Source organism: Talpa occidentalis, unplaced genomic scaffold, assembly GCF_014898055.3.
Source record: "Talpa occidentalis isolate TD23 unplaced genomic scaffold, MPIMG_talOcc4v2.1 talOcc4.3, whole genome shotgun sequence".
Taxonomy (NCBI): domain Eukaryota; kingdom Metazoa; phylum Chordata; class Mammalia; order Eulipotyphla; family Talpidae; genus Talpa; species Talpa occidentalis.
This window is the reverse complement of record NW_023603184.1, coordinates 72,202,071-72,226,633: the sequence shown is the minus strand read 5'-3', so window position 1 is coordinate 72,226,633 and position 24,563 is coordinate 72,202,071. Positions and strand designations below refer to the sequence as shown.

Here is a 24,563-nt window from a genome sequence, read left to right as displayed (position 1 = left end):
AGCTGACTCTGAAAAGATTATTAAAATAGACAAAAGATTATAAAAGAGAAAAATCCTTCTCTGGACTCACATATAAGAAGAGAAGTAATACACAAATAAAATCAGAAACAAAAGATGAGAAATCACAACAGATACTACAGAAATGGAAAGGATCTTAAGAGAGTATTATGAATAGTAACAAATTAGACAACCTAGAAGAAACAGCATAAAGCTTAGAAACATACAACATCCCAAGGAGTTAATAAATAGAAATAGAAAACATGAGCAACACCCAACACAAGTAGTGGAGTCCCAATAATAATCAAAAACTTCCTTTTGTTTTTGACTCAGAAGAAGCCAAAGTGCAGCTTTATTCAGTCATTTTGAATCTGGGTTTATCTGACACCTGCTGCCTGCACCATGTTGCCCAAGTTCAACCCCAGTGAAGTCAAAGTTGTGTGCTTAAGGTGCACCAGTAGGAAAGTCGGTACTACGTCTGCCCTGGCCCCCATGATTGGACCTATGGGTTTGTCTCCCCAAAAAGTTGGTGATGACATTGCTAAGGCAACTGATGTTTGCGAGGGACTGAGGAATACAGTGAAACTGACCATTCAGAACAGAGAGGCCCATATTGAGGTGGTACATTCAGCCTCTGTCCTCATCATCAAAGCCCTCAAGGAGCTGCCAAGAGACTGAGAGAAGCAGAAAACATTAAACACAGTGGAAATATCACTTTTTAAAAAAGGATTTATTTATTTATGCATATAAGAGCTGGGCACAGGCCAGAGATGTGGGGATGAGAGGATTCACCAGAGACAGAGTGGGGAACAGAACAGGAAGACTAATTGAAATACACTGCTGAGTGGAGCAGTGGGCGAGACAGGAGAGGTCTGCTTCGCCATGTGGGTTGCACCCTGATGCGCCAGGGATTGAACTCGTGCTGCAAGGGCTTCAGATTGCTTCATAGTGTGGTGTTTAACCCCTTGCGGCAGCAGGGAGTCCTTGAAATATCACTTTTGATCAGATTGTCAGTGTAAATTGACAGATGTCATTCTTACCACTGTTCAATATAGTATGGGAAATCCAGCAAGAACATTTAGGCAAAGAAAAGGAAATAAAAGATATTCAATTGAAAAGATAGTAAAACTATCCCTGTTTGCAGATGATGTGATAAGATACATAGGAAACCCTAAAAGACTCTTATAAAAAGTTATTAGAAATAATAAAATTAATACCCTAAAGTGGCAGGCTACTAAATTAGTGTGCAAAAATCTGTTGTATTTCTCTATGAAAATAAATAGCAGAAGACACAAAAAGTTGAAAAGTATTATGCATTTTATGGATTAGAAGAATTAACATTGTTAGCCTTCCTATACATAATCAATCTGAAGAAGAAATCAAGAAAACCATCCCTTTTATAATTGAAACAAAAAAAAAATCAAATACTTGGGAATAAACCTAACAAAAGAGGTGAAAGACCTATACAAAGAAAATTATAAAACACTGTTAAAAGAAATAGAAGAAGACACAAAGAAATGGAAAGACATCCCCTGCTCATGGATTGGAAGAATTAACATTATTAAAATGTCTATCCTGCCAAAAGCAATATACAGATTCAATGCTATTCTAATAAAAATCTCAATGACATTCTTCAAAGAAATAGAACAAATACTGATGAAATTCATATGGAACCACAAAAAACCATTAATAGCCAAAGGCCTGCTGATGAAAACAAAGGAGAAAGGAGGTATCACATTTCCAAACTTCAAGCTATACTACAAAGCCATAATAATTTAAAAAGTTTGGTATTGGAACAAAAACAGACACACAGACCAATGGAACCAAGTAGAGAGCCCAAAAATAAAACCACACTTATATGACCAACTGATCATGACCAACAAAGGAGCAAAGAATATGCGATGGAGGGCCTCCCCGGTGGCGCAGCGGTTGAGCGCTGGGTTGCAAAGCTGCCCGCGGCCTCTGTGGCACCGGTTTGATCCCCGGCTGCTCCCTGGCCACGGGAGGAGGGTCCCACATGGCGCGCAGACCTCTCCTGCCGCCCGCTGCTCCCCTCAGCAGTGTACTTCGGTCCTTCTGCCTGCTCTGCTCCCTGCTCTGGCTCTGGTGAATTCTCTCACCCTCCCGCGCTTCTGACTGTACCCAGTGCATGTATAAACAAAAAACAAACAAATAAAGAAAGAAAGAAAGAAAAACATGCCTCTATATAAAAAAAAAAAAATTTTAAAAGAATATGCGATGGAACATGGATAGTTTGTTCAATAAGTGGTGCTGGGCCACAACATGCAAAAAAATGAAACTAGACCACTACCTTTCACCATGCACAAAAATCAACTCAAAATGGATAAATGAACTGGAAATAAGACCTCTAACCATAAAATATATAGAAGAAAATATAGGTAAAACACTACAAGACATACATCACAGTAACATCTTTAAAGACTCATCACCCAAAGCAAAGAAAGTCAAGGCAAAGATAAACACCTGGGATTACATCAAACTGAAAAGCTTCTGTACAGCAAAAGAAACATTAACCAAAACAAAGAGACACCCCACTGACTGGGAAAAAATTTTTGCACTCCATACAACTGATAAGGGACTGATCACAAAAATAGACAAAGTACTCACATGGCTCAACAAAAGCAAAATAAACAAGCTAATTTAACAAAAGCAAAATAAACAAGAAATGGGCAGAAGAACTTAAAAGACATTTCTCCAAAGGGAAAATGCAAATGGCCAACAGGCATATGAAACAATGTTCAACATCCCTTATAATCAGGGAAATGCAAATTGAAACCACACTGAGATACCACATAACACCAGTAAGAATGGCACATATCAAAAAAACAAGGAACAACAAATGTTGGTGAGGATGTGGTGAAAAAGGAACTCTCCTACATTGCTGGTGGGAGTGCAAGCTGGTCCATCCACTATGGAAAGCTGTCTGGAGGTTCCTCAGACTACTAAAAATGGAGCTACCATACGACCCAGCAATTCCACTCCTAGGGATCTACCCAAAGGACACAAAAACATTGATTCAAAAGAACACTTGTATCCCTATGTTTATTGCAGCACTATTTACAATAGGTAAAACCTGGGAACAACCCAAATGCCCAAAAATAGATGACTGGATCAAGAAAATGTGGCCTATATACACAATGGAATGTTATTCAGCAATCAAAAAAGGTAAAGTCATGCCATTTGCTACAATGTGGATGGAACTAGACGGCATTATGCTCAGTGAAATAAGCCAAAAGGAAAAAGAAAATATCGGATGGTTTCAATTATAGCAGGAATATAGGGGAACCAAATAAGACATCAGTGTAAAAAAATAATAACAGTACAAAACACAACAAAGCAAAAACGGACAATTATAAATCAGAGATATCTTGCAGGGAAGGAGGAGGGAGAGGGATTAGAGGGAGGGAGGGAGTCAGGAGCACAGAGGACTGAGGTGATGGAGCATGGGTGCATTGATAAAGGAAACTCTATGGGGACTATACCAGAGTGGGTGGGGGAAGCAAATATTGTTTAAAAATGAATAATGATGTTAAATAAAAAATAAAATTTTCTAAGAGGAAAAAAATAATATTAATCAAGCTAATTCTCCATGTAAACAAAACAAAGCTAGAAACCATGTCATCATATATATATATAGATTATATATATCGTCATATATATTAAATACCAAGGAATCATTTGAAAATATTTAACATCATTTATGTTGAAAATTCCCCCAAAACTGAGGATAAATGGGAAAAAAAGAATTAACATTGTTAAAATGACTGTATTACCTAAAGCTTATGTACAAATTCAGTGCAATACCTGTCAAAATCCCAATGGCATTCTTTACAGAAACAGAACGAAAAAATAATCTTAAAGTTTATTTGGAACTGAGTAATAAAACACTCCTGAAAAAAAGAACAAAAAGGAGGTACCATGCTCCTTGACATCAAGCTACACTACAAAGTGATAGTAATTAAGAAAGGATGCTATTGGAATAAAAACAGATTCACAGGTTATTTGAATGGAATTGAGAGTCCAGAAATGAAAGCACACTACTTTACAAAAAAAGGAGCTAAGAGCTTAAATATAGCAAGGATTGTCTCTTTAATAAACAATGTTGGGAAAACTGGAAAGCCACATGCAATAGATGAAACTAAACTACTATCTAACGCCATACGTCAAAATTAATTCAAAATGGATTAAAGATTTAGATATAAGACCTGAAACCAAAAAATACATAGAAGGGAACAGGGGATAACTTCTTGACCTCAGACTTAAAAATGTATTTGGAAATTCCACTCCAATGTCAAGAGAAACAAGAAAAGTAAATAAAGCCTGCATCAAACTAAGAAGATTCTCCATACCAGAAAAAAACAAACAAACTTCAAAACAAAAAAATCCTACTGAGTAGAAAAAGATATTTGCTTATCATATGTGTCTTACAAGGTGTTAATCTCCAAAAGATAAAAAGGACTCATAGAACTCAACAATAAAGAAGTAAACCACCTGATTAAAAACTGGACAAAAGATATGAATATAGGGCCTCCCCGGTGGCATAGCGGTTGAGCGCTGGGTTGTGAAGCTGCCCGCAGCCTCTGCAGCACTGGTTCGATCCCTGGCTGCTCCCCGGCCACCAGAGGAGGGTCCCACATGGCATGCAGACCTCTCCTGCCGCCCGCTGCTCCCCTCAGCAGTGTACTTCGGTCCTTCTGCCTGCTCTGCTGCCCGCTCTGGCTCTGGTGAATTCTCTCACCCTCCCATGCTTCTGACTGTACCCAGTGCTTGTATAAATAAATAAATAAATAAATCTTTAAAAAATATTAAAAAATATATGAATATATCCTTCTCCACAGTAGACATATGGATACCAATAGGCACATGAAAAGATTTTCTTCCCCTCTTATTATTAGAGATATGCAAATCAAACAGTGAGATAACTCTTCATACCTTTAAGAATGGCTGTTATCCAGAAGACAAGAAATGGCAATTGTTGGAGAGGATGTGGAGAGAAGGTATAGGCTGTATACTGTTGGTCAGAATGTAAATTGGCCCAGTCATTATGGAAAGCAGTATAAAGAATTTCTAAGAAAATTAAAAATAAAAATTCCATATGATCCACTTTTCCCACTTCTGGGTATTAACACAAAAATTATGAAACCATTAATTTGAAGAGCTATATGCCCCCCTCTCCCATGTTTATTGCAGCATTACAGTTCCAGGAACTTAAACAATCTAAATATCCATTGATTGATGAATGAATAAAGAATGTGGTACATATAGACAATGAAGTACTATTCAGCTATAAAAAAAAATGAAATCCTGCCATTTGCAAAACATGGGAGGACCTAGAGGGTTATTAGGCTTAGTGAAATATACCAGATGGAGAAAGACAAAACACCATATGATTTTACTCATACAGAGTATATAGAGAAAACAAGCAAACAGATGAGCTGAATGAAACAAAAATAAACTTTTGGACTTTAAGACCAATTATTGGTTACCAGACAAGGAAGTGGAAGAGGGTGGGCAAATCTAGACAACAGTGACAAATGTATGGTGAAGAATAGAATTGAACTTTTAGAGGTGAAATTAATGTAATATATACATATGTTCATTTTCAAGGCTGCTCATCTGGAACTTCTATAATGTTATAATGCATATTAGTTGAACTTGGAGCACTGATTGCCAGATGCTAAAAGAACCTAAAAATAAGAGAAGGTCATATCTATTTTTAAAATATTAGGAAAGCATGTAGATTTGATGACTGGGAACAGTAGGTTGTGAGTTCTTCACTTAAAGCAATAGGCCTTATAGTTGAAACAAGTGGCTTTTACTTGTTTCTATCAGAGACTGCTTTATCAAGCATCCAAACTACTGATTATACCATTGGGTCATGAAGAGAGAAATACAAGAGATGAGAAAACTTTAGGTAATGACCCCCCAAACTTCCTACATATTACCCTGAATTCATTCATTGCATATGCTAATACCACCAGAAACCCATCAGAAATTTGTAGCTAGGTTGGGAGGAAATGCAGAGTTTTCTGTACTATATATGGTGCAGAGACAGAGATAAGAGTTGAGGTGGAAAATTCTTGGTAAATTCCCTGCCTGGTGATTGCAATGACCCATAGCAGTAAAAAGTATACCCTGGGAATAAGGTTAAAAGTGAAATAAATCTGCTCTAAATAAGCTTAAAACAAGTGAGTTATCTGATAGTACTAAATCTGCCTGCCAGAAGAAAATTTACTTCCAACTTGGAGTAAAATAAATCATCCAAATCTTCTATATTTTTTCATCTATGAAGAAATATAGAAAATAGAAGGAATGCTGAAAAGACAGGACCAAGAAATTGAATACCAAAAGAAAAAGTATGTAATATAAAGAGCCCAAAGGTGATCAGGTATTGGTATTATCAGCAAGACTTTAAAATAGCTATAATCATTTTATTCAAGAGAGTCAAAGAAAGGTGGGTAAAAGAGGTGAGAAGATTATAAATTTCATCAGAGAATGTAATGTTGAAAAGCATCAAAAAAATTTTATTTATTTATTTTTAAAGATCTATTTTATTTATGCAACAACCGGGGTACAGGCCAGATGTGTGGGGGGGTGAGAGGATTCACCAGAGACAGAGTGGGGAACAGAACAGGCAGACTGACGAAATACACTGCTGAGGGCGAGACAGGAGAGGTCTGCTCACCATGTGGGTTGCTCCGAGGCTGGCGGGGAGCGAACCTGCACTGCAGAGGCTGCAGACAGCTTCATAGCACTGTGCTCAACTGCCTGCGCCACAAGGGAGGCCCCTCATCAAAAATTTTTTATAGCAGTTATAAAACTGTTGAAACTGAAAAAAATACATATTCGAGATTAAAAACCCGCTAAGTAGGTTTAATATAACAGCAAACTAGAAAAAGAAGGCAGGATTAGGGAAGATAAAAATATCCATACTTCTAATCAGATTTGCCTCCCAGCAACCAGAATTATTTTTATTTCTTACCTATATTTATGCTATTTTTCTCTTATTTCACCTGTCCTAAAACCAAAGCTTCTCTTTTTCTGTCCTTTTTCTACTTACTGTTTCAAGTTCACGTTTCATATGTCTCTATTGAAGACCTATATCCCTGATCTCCGTAGCAGATGATATTAGGAAATTTTATAAATGTTTCATCAACAGGTGCCTGGCAGGCCATCATAGAATACTGTCATACTATATGAAGTTTATGAAAGTCTAGGTAAACAGGTAGATTGGCACTAGTAAGTTTAGCAATAAGCAGAAGATAAGGGCCCAGTGATAGAATCAGAGTACCAGATAAACAACCCTACTTCCTGGAAATTTAGGGGAGTGAAATATATTTCCAGAGAAATTGAAATTGAGAAAATGGTCTATGACACCATGCCAGGAAACAACCAGGAACCCAAAACTATGGCAGAGTTAGTATGGTTCATACCCACAAAAATAAGGTCATGGCTTATTTTCTTGCGCTCTTGTCCTTTCAGAGTAATTGGGGAAAGCAGTACAACCCCAAGTCAAGTAAAGATCTGTAATTGTGGGCCTCCCCAGTGGCGCAGCGGTTGAGCGCTGGGTTGCGAGGCTCCCCGCGGCCTCTGCGGCGCCGGTTCGATCCCCAGCTGCTCCCCGGCCACCGGAAGAGGGTCCCGCATGGTGCGCAGACCTCTCCTGCCGCCCGCTGCTCCCCTCAGCAGTGTACTTCGGTCCTTCTGCCTCCTCTGCTCCCCGCTCTGGCTCTGGTGAATTCTCTCACCCTCCCACACTTCTGACTGTATCCAGTGCTTGTATGCATAAATAAATAAATAAATAAATAAATAAATAAATAAATCTTAAAAAAAAAAAAAAGATCTGTAATTGTTCAATTTCTGCTGCTTTGGAACCAAGTTGGTCCTAGTGAAGCGAAAATATATTAGTGAGCAAATTAATATAATAAAAATTCCAGCAGAACTTCCAGCCCAGGTGCAATGAACATTCCAATGCAGGCATAATCAACAGGTTTGCTTACTTACAGCTCCTTCCCTTTCAAGATTCATGGCCAGGGCCTCAGCATTCTTATCTACAAGGTCAGGCAGCGGGCCAAGCTGGTTTCTCTCTCCAAGGCCATCCCCGAATGGCTGCATCTTTCCCCCCTTGCCTTGCCCCCCCTTTTTAGGGACTTTGCCACAAATGGTTGTGCCTGCTGAAAAATGATGTTATCAGTGTAACAGATATGGAGACAGTTGTTTATAAAAGGAACCCTTGGTCTTTAAACCGGTGCTCAAACTTTAAGGGGCTATGCAAGTCTGGGACCTCATGCATGAATAATAAAGCTTCTCCTGACTTCACCATTCCTGAAGTACCGCTTGGGTACTGCCTGGGTAAAAGGCTAGAATTTATTTCTACAACAGTGTGCTGTTCCTTGGAGAGAATAATAGAACATAAAATGTTAAATGTTAGAATTTAATAATAAAATATACATATTCTGTGTTCATTCCTAAGTTACCCTCACCTGTTACCAAGCACTGCCTAACTTAACCTCAGTTTTATCCTTAAAATAATAGAGGGCCTCCCGGTGGCGCAGCGGGTTGAGCACAGTTCTGGGAAGCTGTCCGCAGCCTCTGCAGTGTCAGTTTGATTCCTGGCCAGCCAGGGAGGTTCCCACATGGCGCAGCAGACCTCTCCTGTCTCGCCCACTGCTCCCCTCAGCAGTGTACTTCGGTCCTTCTGCCTGTTCTGCTCCCTGCTCTGTCTCTGGTGAATTCTCTCACCCTCCAGCGCCTCTGGCCTGTACCCCAGTGCTTGTATAAATAAATAAATAAATCTTTAAAAAAAAAAAAAAAAACTTGGTAGCTTTGCTAGAATACAAAATTCTGAGTTAATAAATTCAAGTTAATTTAAAAAATAATAGAAAACAAATTTTTTTAAAGATTTATTTATTTATTCATGCAAGAACTGGGGTATAGGCCAGAGGTACGGGGGGAGGATTCACCAGAGACAGAATGGGGAGCAGAATGGGCAGAAGTACACTGCTGAGGGGAGCAGCAAGTGAGACAGAAGAGGTCTGCTGAGCCATGTGGGTGTCTCCCTGGCTGGGGATCAAACTTGTGCTGCAGTGGCTGCGGATGGCTTCATAGGTTGCGTCTTAACCCCTTGCACCACCAGGGATGCCCAGAAAACAAATTTTATCTTCAGCTGGATCTTGTTTCAATAGGAAAACCTTTTAGACTCTGACTCTGTACTTGAATGTTTATGTGGTACAAAGCTTTATATGGCAACTAGTATTACTGCTGCTCTGGGACTGTAGCTTTTCCGTCACCTTTCTCACATCCTTTTAAAAGCTACAGATACCTTTTCTGTGCCTGAGTCTTGCCCAGGGAATTTGAAGTCTTTGATGTTTATTTAATCATTCATTCACTCATACAGTTATATAATATCTGACTTGTTTCCCATGTCAGAAACAAAATCCCTTCCTACATTCCGCTTATCATGTTTCCCCTTGGTAGTCTTTATTCCAGTCAAAAGAACATTTTCCAAAGAAATTCACATTCATTTTTTTCTTTTTCTCTTTCAGGTTGATTGGTATAAGTGTAACTTTTTTTTGGATTATTCTAAAATTATTTTGTTGTAGTTAACAGTAGTAGTTAAAAGAAAAGTACAAAACAAGGTTTTCTTCATGGAAACTTGCTAAAAATCTGGAACTTCCTTTTTGCCTTTTCATTTTTTTAAAAGATTTTTTAAAAATTTTATTCATGCATGTAAGAACTGGGGTGTAGGCCGAAGGTGCGGGGGTTGGGGTGAGAGGATTCACCAGAGATAGAGTGGGGACCAGAACAGGCAGACGGACCAAAACACTGCTGAGGTGAGCAGTGGGCAAGACAGGAGAGGTCTGCCACACCATGTGGGTATCTCCCTGGCCAGGGATCAAACTTGTGCTGTAGTGGCTGTGGAGAGCTTCATAGGTTGCTTCTTAACCCCTTCCACCACCAGGGATGCCCCTATTTTACAATTTTAAAGATGAATTGTTTGTGTTATTGTGTACAGCTTCTTCTTTTTTTATTGCTGAATGGTATTCCATTCTATGGCTATACCAAGGTTTTAGCTGTGTACCAGCTGGTGCGCATATGGGTAATCTCCAGTTTCTGGGTATTATGATCAAAACCACTGTAGACATTCATTTGGGATACCTCTAGTTTCTTGGTATTATGATCAAAATCACTATATACATTCATTTAATAACTAATCTTTAATTGGATACAACTTAGACATGGGACTTTGTGATGTGTGAAAATAGTGAGAAGACATCAGAGACCAGGACCCCACACTAATTTTGTACCCAGTCAATTAATTGTATACAAATTATTATTGAATAAACAGTTAACCTCTGTGCTTCTTTTATAAAATATGCATTTTGATATAGGGCTATTTTAGCTTTTACAATAGCATAATTTTGTGCTGCATAGTATATAGCATTTACTCTTGAGTGATCTAAGGAGAAATTATAAATGGTCACACATCCATCTTTATAAACTTTATAAAATTAAGTTATATGAAATCAGCATAATTAATATTTAAAAGTAGGGGTCATTTTGTTTCTAAGTCCAATCATAAATGGTTTGATAATAAAATAATTTGCTTAATGTATTTTAAAGGTCATCATGATATTTAGCTTTTTATTAACTATGTAATCCAGTTGCTTACATTAGAACCTATTTTGATAATTCTAGATAAAACATTTGATAAATATTTTCTTTCAAAATATTTTAGCCTTTACATCTGTCTATCTATCTATCTATCTATTTGTTCTTTATTTTAGATGGGCCTAGGAAAAACAATCCAGGCAATTGCCATTGCTTACTTCTATAAAGAGGAATGGCCTCTTTTAATAGTGGTCCCTTCATCACTAAGGTACCCTTGGACAGAGGAAATAGAGAAATGGATACCAGAATTAGGTCCAGAAGAAATCAGTGTCATTCAGAATAAGACTGATGTTGGGTAAGAACAACTTTTTAATCTTTAAATTTAAAAAAAGATTTCCTGTATATCATTACTGTATATGAACGCTTGGAATGAATTACCACCTACTTATCATAATTTCAAATTAAGAGAGTAGTATGAAGAATTTTATTCTGCATTTTTTTAAAAGATTATTTATTTATACAAGAATCGGGGTACAGTCCAGATGTGCGGGAGGGTGAGAGGATTCACCAGAGACAGTGTGGGCAACAGAACAGGCAGACTGATGAAATACACTGCTGAGGGGAGCAGCAGGTGCGACAGGAGAGGTCTGCTGTGCCATGTGGGACCCTTGCCGGCCGGCCGGGATTGAACCAGCGCTGCAGAGGCTGCAGACAGCTTCACAGCACGGTGCTCAACCACCTGTGCCACCAGGAGAGGCCCTATTCTACATTTTAAAATATGAGTTGTTTATCTAAATCCCAATGGAATGGTTAATGTTTTAAGTTTTTAAATATAGCGTATTTTAAACATAATGTAAACTATACTTTTGAATATAATGTAATGTACCTACTTTTTACATACCTTAAATATACTTACAACTATTATAGGGTTAAAAAATAAATTTTGCAGTTTTTTAATGATCTAATTGAAGTTTGTGAAATTTTATCAGCAAATATGATAAAATTTTGTTTCTTTTTGTTACCATGCAAGTTTCATACATAATTATATTAGTCAGTTTTACTTTCATTATTAATTTATAATTTTAATATTTTCTATGTTGATAATACTTGTTTTTATTTGATATACTTACTCTAAAAATCATTTCTTGTGTAGTCACTGTTTTTTCTCCTTTTATTTTCTAACCATTGGAATAAGTCAGTCAATTTGAATATTGAAAACTTATCACATTGAGTTTCTAGGTGAATCATACAAAATATATTTCCAGAGTTTCGGAATTTCTGAGCTCCCAATAATAAGCAATGCATCTACTTGAAATGTGCCTTTTAATACAACAATTTATGAACCTTAAATAAAAAGCAGTACATCTGCTTGAAATAAATCTCTGTTAATACGTAATCTTTTTTTAATTGTGTTATTGTACTCTCTAAGATTGCCAGACTTAAGAGATTATTAGAGTCTGTTATTATAATATGATAAGGAATGTTAGAGATATATGAATTATATTAATAGTTCAAAAGGTCAGGGATCACTTTATCCCAGCGTTTCTCTGTATGAGGTGCTGCCCCCTCTCCCTTTGCTAGCCTCAGCATTCCAGGGCCAAGGGCATTTTTGTTGTAACAGTAACATGGACTCTATTGTCCATTGATGGGGAGCTCCGAAATGTGAGATGCGCTGCAGTGCACTGTGCAGTCCTGCAGTATTAGTATTATCTTGCTCAAAATCTCAGCAGCACCTAGGTTGTGATATGTTATTCTGTTTATGGGAAGACTTGACCAAATACTCAACAGATATTTAGTATGTGCATTTTACACAATCTTAGGTGCTTAGCAGCAAATATTCTCAGAAAATAATGTTCTTATCCTATTAAAATACAGCATACTGTATATCTTCCAACAACCATTTAAACAAAAAATCGATTAATTTTAATTGGTTTTTCATTTTGGAGGACTATAAAATCTTAAGAGAAGTGGGGTTTCATTGGTGCTCCTATCTCCTTACTGTCCCCCTTTCTTCTTTCTTCTCTGAACTTGTCCCCAAAGAGTTGTATTGTTTATGATAAATTGATTACTGAAAATATTTTTAAACTACATGAATTTTCTTTTTTAGGGGAATATCGACCAGCAAAGTGATAGTTCTGGGTTATGGTCTTTTAACCACAGATGCGGAGACTTTGATAGATGCACTGAATAATCAGAACTTCAAAGTGGTTATAGTGGATGAATCACACTACATGAAGTCCAGAAATGCAGCCCGCAGCAAGATTTTATTGCCAATTGTGCAGAAAGCCGAACGAGCCATTCTACTTACAGGAACTCCAGCTTTGGGAAGACCTGAAGAGGTACTAAAATTTTTAATGTGGTCTTTAGACTAATGTAAAAAAAAAAATCACCTGTTTTACAATTTTTAATTTTTAAGTTGATGTCTGCCTCAGATGTCAAAAAAATATATTGGGAAATTTCTAAACAGCTTTAGATGATTACCTATGTCTTTTGTTATGATTTTTTTTATATTAACATATGAATCTTTGCCATGCCTGAACATGTATATAGGAAATAGTTTTTTGTTTTTGTTGTTAATAGAAAAAGTCATAGAGGAGTTTAATAATAACATGTATGCCTCCTGTATACATATTATATATTGGAATTGGATCTACTTTATAGCCTTTATACTATATTACATAATGTTTTTACATTTCTCTATCACTTCAAGATCCACATTTGCTAAGGTGGAGAGAAACTAGAACTTATGTACAGAACAGATAGAATGTTTACTTGGAAAAAACAAACAAACAAAAAGAATGTTTACTTGGGAGGAAGGAAGAAGGCATTTGTTTAATATCCCATTTAGATTTTACTACTCCAAGAGGCAGGTAGAATATGGAATTATTAGAGGGTTGAGAAGAAGAAATGAATGAAACTCTTATGAGTTTATAAGGTTCAGCATAACCTAGGGAAATGTTGTCTGGTAAGGAACACTGAGTCTGAAAAAATACAGACTTGTCCTATAGACTTGCTGTGAAGATTAAAGGAAATACCACTTTAAAAATACTTTGTCCAGTGCCCTGACACAGAGCTACCACTCGACATAGGGTTGTAGCCATTGCTACTATTCATTTTTATCCAAACCTGGGAGACAGCTATATCTCATATCTCTGCTAGCAGTTACTAAGGCTTTGCATTTGAATTCCACCCTGAAAATCTTCTGAGATACAATAACAGTGCATAGATAATGATGGCAAAATGCTCAGTTTTTCCTCTTACATTATTTGTTGTTACTGCCCATTGGAAGTAGGAGAATGGATCCCAGGCAATTATAGAGGTTGATAATACCTTTATAAAAAAAATTGTGAAATGTGTCATTTTTTCAAAGAGAGCATGTAAAAGATGCATATATTTTAAATGATCCTAGTAAAGTAAACATTTACCTAGTGTTTATCTACAATAAGATAGATAAACTGAAAATTACAATAATGGCTCTTACCTCCCACTGTGATTTCATGCCAGTATTTTTACTCCTCACTCACAATAGCTACTATTCAAAGCAAGAGTAAATCTGGTTTTGTGAAAACCCGATGGTATTCAACTTGGAGGTGTGGGACTCTTTAAGAAAAAGTAAATAAAACTACAAATTCTAAGTTAGGAACTTTGAAGCCAGGAAGTGTGAATCCATGAACTTTATTTTTCTTCTTCAAGATTAATTTGGATATTCTAGGTCTCTTAATCTATATGAATTATTTGTACAGTTTGGCAGTTTGACCAAGAATCAAGTTTGGGTTTCCTATATAATATATTGATTCTGTACATAACTTTGTAGTTATTGGCATCTTAATAATATTAAGTCTGCAAATCCATCAATTTGGGACATCTTTCCATTTATTTATGTCTTCAACTATTTTCCAACAGTGTTTCTTAGTTATCATAGTATATGTCTAAATACTTCTTTTACCAAATATTTTCCTTTTTTTTTTTAAGATTTATTTTCTTACGCATATAAGAACTGGGGTACAGGCCAGAGGTGTGGGGGGGTGAGAGGATTCACCAGAGACAGGGTGGGGAACAGAACAGGCATATCTACTGAAATACACTGCTGAGGGGAGCAGTGGGTGAGTCAGGAGAGGTCTGCTGCACCATGTGGGTATCTCTGTGGTCGGCCGGGGATCGAACTCATGCTGCAGAGGCTGTGGATAGCTTCATAGGTTGCGTCTCAATCCCTTGTGCCACCAGGGAGGCCCAAATATTTTCTTCTTTTTGATGCTATTTTCAATGAAATTGTTTTCTTAATTTCACTTATATATTGTTCATTGCAAGTATATGGAAATACAATTGATTTTGTATCCTGCAATTATGCTAAATTTATTAGTTCTAATAGTTTCTTATAAATTCTTTAGAATTTTTCATATACAAAATCATTTTATGTGTGAATATGCATTTTTACATCTTCCTTTCTAATCTAGGTGCCTTTTATTTCATTTTATTGCTCAATTTTTCTGGTTAGGACAGGACACTTTTGCATGGAGTGGGCACCCTTGTTTTGTTCTACTTCTTTGAGGTGAAGGATTTAGTCTTTAAGTATGTTACCTGTTTTTATTTTTTGTAGATTTCCTTTATTAGGTTGAGTAGATTTCTTTCTATTCCTTATCAAGTGTTTAATCATAAAAGGCTATTGAATTTTCCTGAGGAGCTTTTTTTTAATCTGTGGAAATAATCATATGATTTTTATCCTTTATTATATTGACATGGCATGTTAATTGATTTCTAGATATTAAACTAATTTTGGATTTTAGGATAAATCTAACTTGGTCATGGCAGATACTATTTTATACATGCAACCTAACATTTGTCAAACTTTAAAATGCATATACCTTAAACCTGTCCATTTAATTTCTAAAAATATACCCTGAAAAATTCATCTTATAGAAATGTAGGTGGATGGATGGATGGATATTAGAAAATTATATGTTTCAGGGATCATTAAAAGTCAATATTTGTATATTACATTATATTCACTGAAAGTGGGACCAAATTCTAATTTTGTATGGAAAGTATGATTCTCTTCATGTAACTAAAAGAGAATATATACATATGCTTATGTAGACATACAAAATATATAAAAGTATACTGAAGAAAAAGAAAACAGTTATCCAGGAAGAATAGGAAGGGCCAGGGCCTCCCTGGTAACGCAAGGAGTTAAGCACAGCAGTATGAAGCAATCTACAGCCTCTACAGACAAGTTTGATCCCCGGCCAGGGAGCTACCCACATGGCGCAGCAGACGTCTTCTGCCTCGCCTGCTGCTTCCCTCAGCAGTGTATTTCCATCAATCTGCCTGTTCTGTTCCCCACTCTGTCTCTGGTGAATCCTCTCACCCCTGCATCTCTGGCCTGTTCTCCATATCTAGTATGTATAAATAAATAAATCTTAAAAATAAAAAAAGAATAGGAAGGGAGGGTTAGGTAAGTTGAAGGGAAGAGGTAGATTTTCTCTTTCTACCTTTCACTATTTTTTCAAACTGGTCTATGATAGTAATAATAATTTACTTGAAAATACTGCAACATGTTGAGAATACTTGTATTGTCACAGCTTTTCATGCAGCTTGAAGCTCTTTTTCCACAAAAATTTGGAACATGGGCTGACTATGCCAAAAGATATTGCAATGCACGTATCAGGTATGACAAACTATTTCCTATAAGCTCTAATCCTCACCTATTTACCATCTCTCATTTTTTTCCCCCAATGTATTTGTGTTTTCTGTTTTACTTTCTATAATTCCCTCAAGGAATTCCATGTGAGTGTGGTGTTCTGGAGCTCTTTAAAGGACTTTAGAGGACAGAGATAGAAAGAATCCTTCCAAAATGTTTATATGATGACAGTTTACTATTTATATCAAAACTAGACAAGATAGTACCCCCAAATAAAAGGAAATTAAGGATATTTTCTATTTGAAAGATAAGTACAGAAAAGCTCAATGCTAGTATGAAAAAAACTCATTAAAAATCCTACTATAGTAACAATATACAAATGGAATTCATATCAGGAATATAAGCATAGTTTAATATTAGAAAATGTATTAATGTAATTAACCAGGTTAATTAAACAGAAGGACTTCATTTTACTGTCTCCAAGTATACTGCGAAATGTTAAAACTCAACATCCATCTTCCATTACGATTTTCAATTCTTTTAATCTTTATTATTTATTTAATTTTTAAAGCGCCCTTGTTTATTTTTTCACAATACAGAATTTCTCCCCTCAGGTATAGTCACCAAAGTATTCCTACCACCAAAGCACCCATAGTCCACCATACTCCCTGTGCGCTCACCTTCTCCATTCCTTGTCTCCCTCCCTTTCCCCTCCTGATTGTCTCAGATATACGATGATTATAGTTTTTGAATAAACTTGAGGTTTACATGGTCTGTGTATTTATATGCATATATACACATACAATGTATATGTGAGTCTTAAGCCCAAAGCCATCATCACATGAAATAGCAAAAGTAAGAAAAGGTTGTTCACTTTCACTTGTTTAGTTTTATTCACAGGTATTAGACAGTTTGATTTTGAAAGAAAAATAATAGATAAAATTGGAAAGAAAAAGATAACATAATCATTATTTGCAGGCGATATTATTTATTTGATCCCAGATAATCAGCTGAAAAAATGTTCAGAACAAAAGAGAACTTTCTATTGTGTCCTGGCACAAAATTACTATTAAAAATAATTTCTCTTTCTTTATGGAAATAATAGTTTTAAGATAGAATGTTAGATAGGCATCATGTCAGACATGTTGGGAAGTCAATAATTGCAATTATTTCAAACTATAAATGCCAAAAGCTTGCCTACAGAAAGTAAACATATTAACTGGATTCTTGTATAGGGGACTAGAAAAACCTAAGTGGTCAGAAAACATTTCTTTTTTTTATTTTTGTATTTGGAAACACGTGAAAACAGGAGTGAATACCTGTCCTTTTCTTGCTTACTAATACAAATGCTGTTTCAAAGAAAAATTTATCTTCATGGAGAACCTTATGATTGGAGCAGTTGTATTGTTTCCTGTTTTTCTAGGCAAAGCCATTTCAAGATTATTATTCTGTTTCTCAGAAGACATTCTCTTCCAGATTGCATTTTGAAAGTTTGAGGTTATTCCTTTACTTCTTTACCTTGAAAGCACTGTGGTTCCTTAAAATCTGATTCAGAAAAAGGCATCTCCTGACATTTTCACTTAGTCTGGGGAATGTTACATTTTTTTTTTTCCATAATGTTTTGATTTTGTGAAGATGTCATTTTCACACTATAATTTTGCAGAAAGCAAATTATGGTTAGTTATTCAGTTACTTGAAATGTCATGACTGTATTCAAAATAAAGTTAAATGAAACTTGAGCAAAAATATAACTGCCTTTATAAAGTTTATTAAATATATGTGATGACAAACAAATTTAATGAAGTGAAAGTGGTTTGGAAATGAGAGGTCTAGTTATAGGTAACCACCTACGTGATTTGATTTGAGAGGCAAAGAGAGAAAGTATTACTCAACCAAAACATCCCATATCCAAAATCCTTTACATCATTCACTCTACTGGGTTATATATAGAGGAAGCTATAAATACAAATATGTTTTGGAAAAGGCAGCATGGTCAGTTGTCAACCAGTACCACATTAGATTACTGTCATTTGAGAGGCACCTCGTGAGATTAAATCACTTGCCCTTTGATTTCCTCTTACTTTTTTTTTCTCACTTTTTCTGTCAGTAAGAAGACTTAGAAAGTGGCAACTTTAATAAATGTTCTTTTGGGGTGAAAAGGCCAGAATAATTGACTAAGGTGGAGGACTCTGGGTGCTGCAGTGGTGGGTGAGCTGTGGACAGTGACTACACCTGAGAGGAGAAATCCTATACTATCAAAAAATTAACAAGGATGTAAAATAATGGTACCTAATTAAAAACAATAATAGTTATGCCAACATTACATTCTACAGTGATACTAATTCTTAATATAACCAAATATCCAGGGATCCTTCAGTAGTCCTTGTTTCAATCTCCCTGATTATGTTGTTGTTGTTATTTTCTCATGATTTTTTTGAAAATAGACTGCAATAAGAGCCACCACTGAGTTCCTTAAAAATTAATTAGTTAATTTTTTAAAGTATACTGCAAAAAAGTTCTTTTATATAGGAAAAGAGGATACATAGATAGTCCAGTTAAATATACTGTTTTTAGCTTTCAAACAGTATCTTATAGGAAGACATATTTGTCCTCTCTAATGTCATGCTCAAAGGTTAAAAATATCCTTGAACATCTTCATAGTAATTTGTCAGTCTTTCATCACTGCTGATATTTTGTGCCAGTTCTACCTCTTTGGAGAAAAGTTGTGTAAATCTTTACAAGAGAAAAAAATGCTGGTAATACATATTAAAGTTAGTTATAGTCATTCTCCAAAAGTGTTAATTAATAGGTCATTGTTAGTTTTAAGAAATGTCTCTTATGGAATTGCACTGTATTTTGTCCTCAGCAGTGTTGTATTTAATGTTCTCACCCATGGTCAGTTTTATTCCATTTGCAAATGGTTCAAATCTGAGAAAAACTGTAATAAACTAGATGGCAGAGATAAGTTTGAAAAATAAATAGATATAGATTAATAGGGTAAATTCTGTACTAACATAAAAAGTCTGCTTTGTGTGGAAGGATTTGAGAAATGCTCACCTATTGTCATTAGTTCATTTCAAAAAAATTTCTAGTTTTGAGTAACCTGAGGCTGAATTGAAGTCATTTGTCATAACTCATAAAAATATAGTCACATTAGGACACATTAATCAAAGTAATATCCAGAGAAAGAATTGAGTCTGTTCCATTCATTGATTAAAGTACATCCGAAGTATAGTTTAATTTGGAATTAATCCATTCATTCAAAAAATATTTATAGGGTACCCGTATGGCATTTTATATGCTAAGCATCAAGTATGCATAAGGAAATAAGAGCAACACGGTTCCAGCCTTCACTGAGTTTTCAAGTAAGACACTAAACAGATAAATGAGTCTCATAAAAGGAAGTATAGGATGTTATAGTAAATGAACTAATCAAGTCAGAGCAGAAGAAATATCCTATGAGTGGTATTTATTTTCATTCTAGGAAGAGAAATGTTATCTGCTAAGGCCTAGAGTAAGAGAGACTGGTATGACTTTAAAGAACTAAACAAAGTTCAGTTTAGTTGACTGTTCTTAAGCTGATCGAATTAGACAGGCTCATATGATATAGTCTTGTACTTCATTGTAATGGCAGTATGAAGCTTTGGAGAGTGGTTTTTGTTTTTTAGTTATCAGCATTGTGGTGATGTGGGGGGTTATTGTGGTAAAATATGCATAAGAAAATTTGCCATCTTAACTGTTTTTATGTGTTCAGTTCAGTGATATTAAGTACATTCACCATGTTGTGTAACCACCAACAGTATCCATCTCCAAGACTTTTTCATTATCTTAAAATGATCTCTACTTATTGAAGGATAACTCCCATCCCCCTTTCTCTGGTCCCTACACCGAGGTTTTAGAGAAGGAAAAGGACATGTGTGATTAGACTTAAAAACTTTGTATTTTGTTAGACATTTTCACACTCATATGGTCCAAAATTCTAAACCTATACAAAACTATAGGGAGCAGCGGGCGAGACAGGAGAGGTCTGCTGCACCATGTGGGTTGCTCCCTGGCCAACTGGCCGGGGATAGAACTCATGCTGCAGAGGCTTCAGATTGCTTCACAGTGCAGTGCTTAACCCCTGTGCCACCAGGGAGGCCCCAGAACTATGTGCTTTAAAAAAAAACCTTTCTTTACATCTATTTCCCTTTCTTTAGGCAACTATATATAGTTTTAAATATTTTGCTATAGAAATTGCATGTGTATTTTTTGGTTTCATATATAATATTCTCTTTTTTTTAACCTACTTGGTTTTATTGAGAATATACCATAGTTTTTGGGTGGCAGGAGTTGAGGGGTTTGTATACAATGACTTATTATTTTTGAAATGGGAAGGACATTCATGTTTAGAGAGATGAAAAAGTCTAGGGTTGAAAGATTGATGAACACTGGCAGAGTGTCAAATTTTGCCAAATTGGGGGACAGAATAACAAATTAGTGTGGTAAAACTGTTAGCAGCAATGAATAACTACTTGAGAACATCAATTCTAGATTTTATTGGAATTGGTCTTCTCGAAGGTATAATTTCCTCAGTAACACCAAGTAATGTGGGTATTGACTTGAAAAAAGCTTATAGTTTGCTCCATCCAAGAATGGTTGTTTTATTTTTACCAGTTTGTGATGTGGGGATGTGAGGCATGGCATAGTATGCTCTTTTGATAAGAACAAAGTTCATGTATGGACATGGAAATCTAAACAAGGTGAGAAAGGAGGCAAAGAAAGAAAGGATATCATGGAGATAGTGAAAATGGAGAAATCATTTGACTGAAAGGTCCTGATGAGAGAGTAAAGATATGCTGTGTGTAAATGAACAAGTAGTCTAGAAGACTGGGAACAGTAGAGAGTAGAATGCCAACATTTACCAAGTAGAGCTGTTTTTCAGGACCCGTTTTAGCCATGGAAGTAGGTGCTCAGTAGATTTTAGAAGGTCATTGGAGACAAGCACGATGAGGAACTGAGAAAAAAGCCAAATGTATTATTTTAAGAGGTATGTTAACAAATGAAAACATATCTGGGAAAGGGTGGCCAGAATAATGAAGGGATTTCAAATTCAGCTCTAGAAATGCCTAATATTATCGATAGCCTATTGTATTTACGACATTATTTTAGAGCTGCTGGCAATACAAAGATGAGTAAGACATAGTGCTTGTGAAGCTTATAGGATTTTGAAAGAGAAGACCTAAAGGGAAAAAAGTTATTAAATATTTAAAGCTCTGTCATGTTATAAAGAAATTGAGCTTTTGTCTTTGTGGCCTCAGAGGGCGAAACTGGTGTCAACGAGTAAAATACAAAAGGCAGGTAGCTTTTAGCTTAATATCAGTAAGTACTTTTTAAATGTACATACTTATATATGTATATGTAATAATAAACCAATAAAATAACGCTGAAGAATAAAAATGGAAGGGAAAAACTACCATATCATAATGCAACTATAACAAGTGATTGTTGTCATTTTTTCTCTGTTTCTACCCTTGTCCATATAGCTGATAATTTTTACATGGCTTTAGCACTGTCTACATGTAGTACCACCCTCTGCTAATTTCATTTAGCATCACCTTGTCTTGTTTCAACATTGTTTTTTAAATTTGTTTTGATATCTTTATTTTTATCAATTTAAGGATAGTTTATTACTTTTGGAAAAATGATTCACACTTATAGCAAATCATACAAAGGGGAAAAAAATCTCAGAGATAACCATTGCTAATTTGTTTTGATAACTTTCCCTCTAGAAAGCTCCTCTCTATAGTTATGTTAGAATTGATAGCGGGCCTCCCTGGTGGAAAAGAGGTTAAGTCAAATGCTATCAAGCTATCACCAGCCACTGCAGCATGAGTTCGATCCCCAGCCAGGGAGCTACCTGCATGGTACAGCAGACCTCTCCTGTCTTGCCCATTGCTCTCCTCAGCAGTGTATTTCAGTCAGTTCACCTGTTTTGCTCCCCACTCTTTTTCTGGTGAATCCTCTCACCTTCCCCCCTCCCCATACCTCTGGCCTAGACCCCTGTACTTGTATCCATAAATAAATTAACAATAAATATTTTTAAAAAAAAGACTTGACAGGTGGGTGAGTAGATAAATGATCAGTTTTATATTATTAGGGCCATTTTATAATATACTTCTGTAATATGCTTATTTCATTTGAAACTATAGAATATTTTTTCATACCAATAACTAAAATACATTTTTATTAACTACCTAATATGTGAGGCCATGTATTTTAAATGTATTATTTTTAATTCTTTCAACAATCCTATAAGGTTGAGAATATTGTATCCAGTTTACAGATGAGCAAACTGATATTTGAAAAGGTTCAGATATTTGTCCAAATCACAAAACTAAAAAGTTAAAGGCAATAATTTAAACACTCTTTGTCCTCCACTTCTATTCTCTCTCCAATGTTTGAATTATTTGGTAATTCAGTGTTTGTGTTTATATGATTGCCTAAATAAATAGAAGAAATAGATTAAATTAATACTGCTCTTTAGTAAATCAAATAGTTGACTGATCTTTCTTGGTCCTTTGGTATAAAGCTATCACTAATTTTTTTATTCAAAGACTCCAACAGATCTGTTAACTTCCAAAAGGTCTTGTAAGCACATAAAATAACCTTTCTTTTTTTTTTCCCCTTGAGACCTCCCTCCCACAGCCTTCTGTTGTGCTGCAATCTGGACTGTTTTTCCTTTAGACATGGTGCAGAATTTTTTCTTGCCAGTCTGCTCTACTGGATCCCAAAATTCCTGGATTCCATAAATTTTGATTTCTGAGTTTTTTGTTAAATGGTCTTCTTTTTGATATTTTATTATTGAAAAAATTCAATATATACAAAAATAGACAATAATATAATGTACTCCATGTACTCTTCATCAGCTTCTACATTTATCAACCTATGGCCAATCTTGTTTTATTTTATTTTATTTTTTTAAAGAGTTGGGGTTCAGGGCCTCCCCTGGTGGCGCAGCGGTTGAGCACTGGGCTGCGAGGCTGCCCGCAGCCTCTGCAGCGCCAGTTGGTTCCCCAGCCACCGGCGAGTGTCCCACAAAAAAAAAGAGTTGGGGTACAGGCCAGAGGTGCGAGAGGGTGAGAGAATTCACCAGAGACAGAGCAGGGAGCAGAACAGGCAGACGGACCGAAAGCACTGCTGAGGGGATCAGTTGGTGATACAGGAGAGGTGTGCTGTGCCATATGGGTATCTCCCTGGCCAGCCAGGAATCAAACCTGTGCTGCAGAGGCTGTGGACAGCTTAACAGCACTACGCTCAACCCGCTGCACCACCGCCAATCTTATTTTAATTCTTTTCCTATCTACCCCTCAACCCCATATTATTTTGAAACAAAACTCAGACATCATATTATATCCATAAAATATTTCCATATGTATCTCTAGAGGGTAAGAATTCTATTTTTTAAATAGTTAATTATAATACTATCATCATGCCTAAAAAGTTAAAATTAACAGTACCTCCTTAGTTTCCTTAAAAACTTTAATAAATGTTCAATTTTCTAGTTATTGTGTATCATAATTTTACAGATTTTATTACAATATTTTTCCTGTGCTTTTTTGAATCAGTACCCAAATGAGACTTATACATTACAAACAATAGATGTTTTGGGAAACTTCCCCTCTGTTATTTGTACACTCAGTGATTTGTTTGGAAAAAACCAGGATAAATGTTTATTTTATACTTTTTATTCATAAGTTTTCCATAACTTGTTTTGTAAGTACTCTGTGATGGTGTCCAGTGAGGGTTTTTATTTTTGAAGTTGGCAAATGTAATTCCTGCAACTTTGTTCTCTTTCAAGATTGTTTTGGCTATTCTATCTCCCCTTACCTTTTCATGTAAATTTTAGAATCTGCTTGTCAATTTCCGTGCTATCAGTTGGAATTTTGCTAGAGATTACATTGAATCTGTAGATCAGTTTGGATGTTTCTGCCATTTTCATTATATTAACTCTTCCAATCTGTACAGCCATATCTTTGTATTTATTTAATTTCTTTATATAATGATGTGTATTTTTCAGTGTATTTAACTTCTTTATATAGTGATATATATTTTTCAGTGTAGTTTGTTTTTCAGTGAGTGTTTTATTTTACATTGAGTAATTTTTTTCATGCATATTTTTTCAGTACACTTCATTTATTATCTTTATTAATGGTCAAATTGTATCACCTTTGACAAATTGGAACAAACTTAGATATGGAGTTTTTGATACAATCCCTGTAGTCTTTGGCTATGTCGTTGCTATTTGATATGATAA

At 35.7% G+C, this 24,563-nt stretch overlaps 1 protein-coding gene across 9 annotated transcripts in view; it reads left to right on the top strand.

Moving 5' to 3' along the window:
• Positions 1-24,563, top strand: part of ZRANB3 (zinc finger RANBP2-type containing 3) — a 183,897-nt gene that overhangs the window by 71,301 nt on the left and 88,033 nt on the right. For 8 of the 9 annotated variants that reach the window (XM_054699685.1, XM_054699684.1, XM_054699683.1 and 5 more), the window contains 3 exons: positions 10,806-10,984; positions 12,737-12,968; positions 16,209-16,294. In XM_054699685.1, the coding sequence (XP_054555660.1) occupies positions 10,806-10,984; positions 12,737-12,968; positions 16,209-16,294 (497 nt within the window). Of the gene's footprint in view, positions 1-10,805; positions 10,985-12,736; positions 12,969-16,208; positions 16,295-24,563 lie in introns of those variants that run through there. The other variant, XM_054699688.1, reaches the window with a different exon arrangement.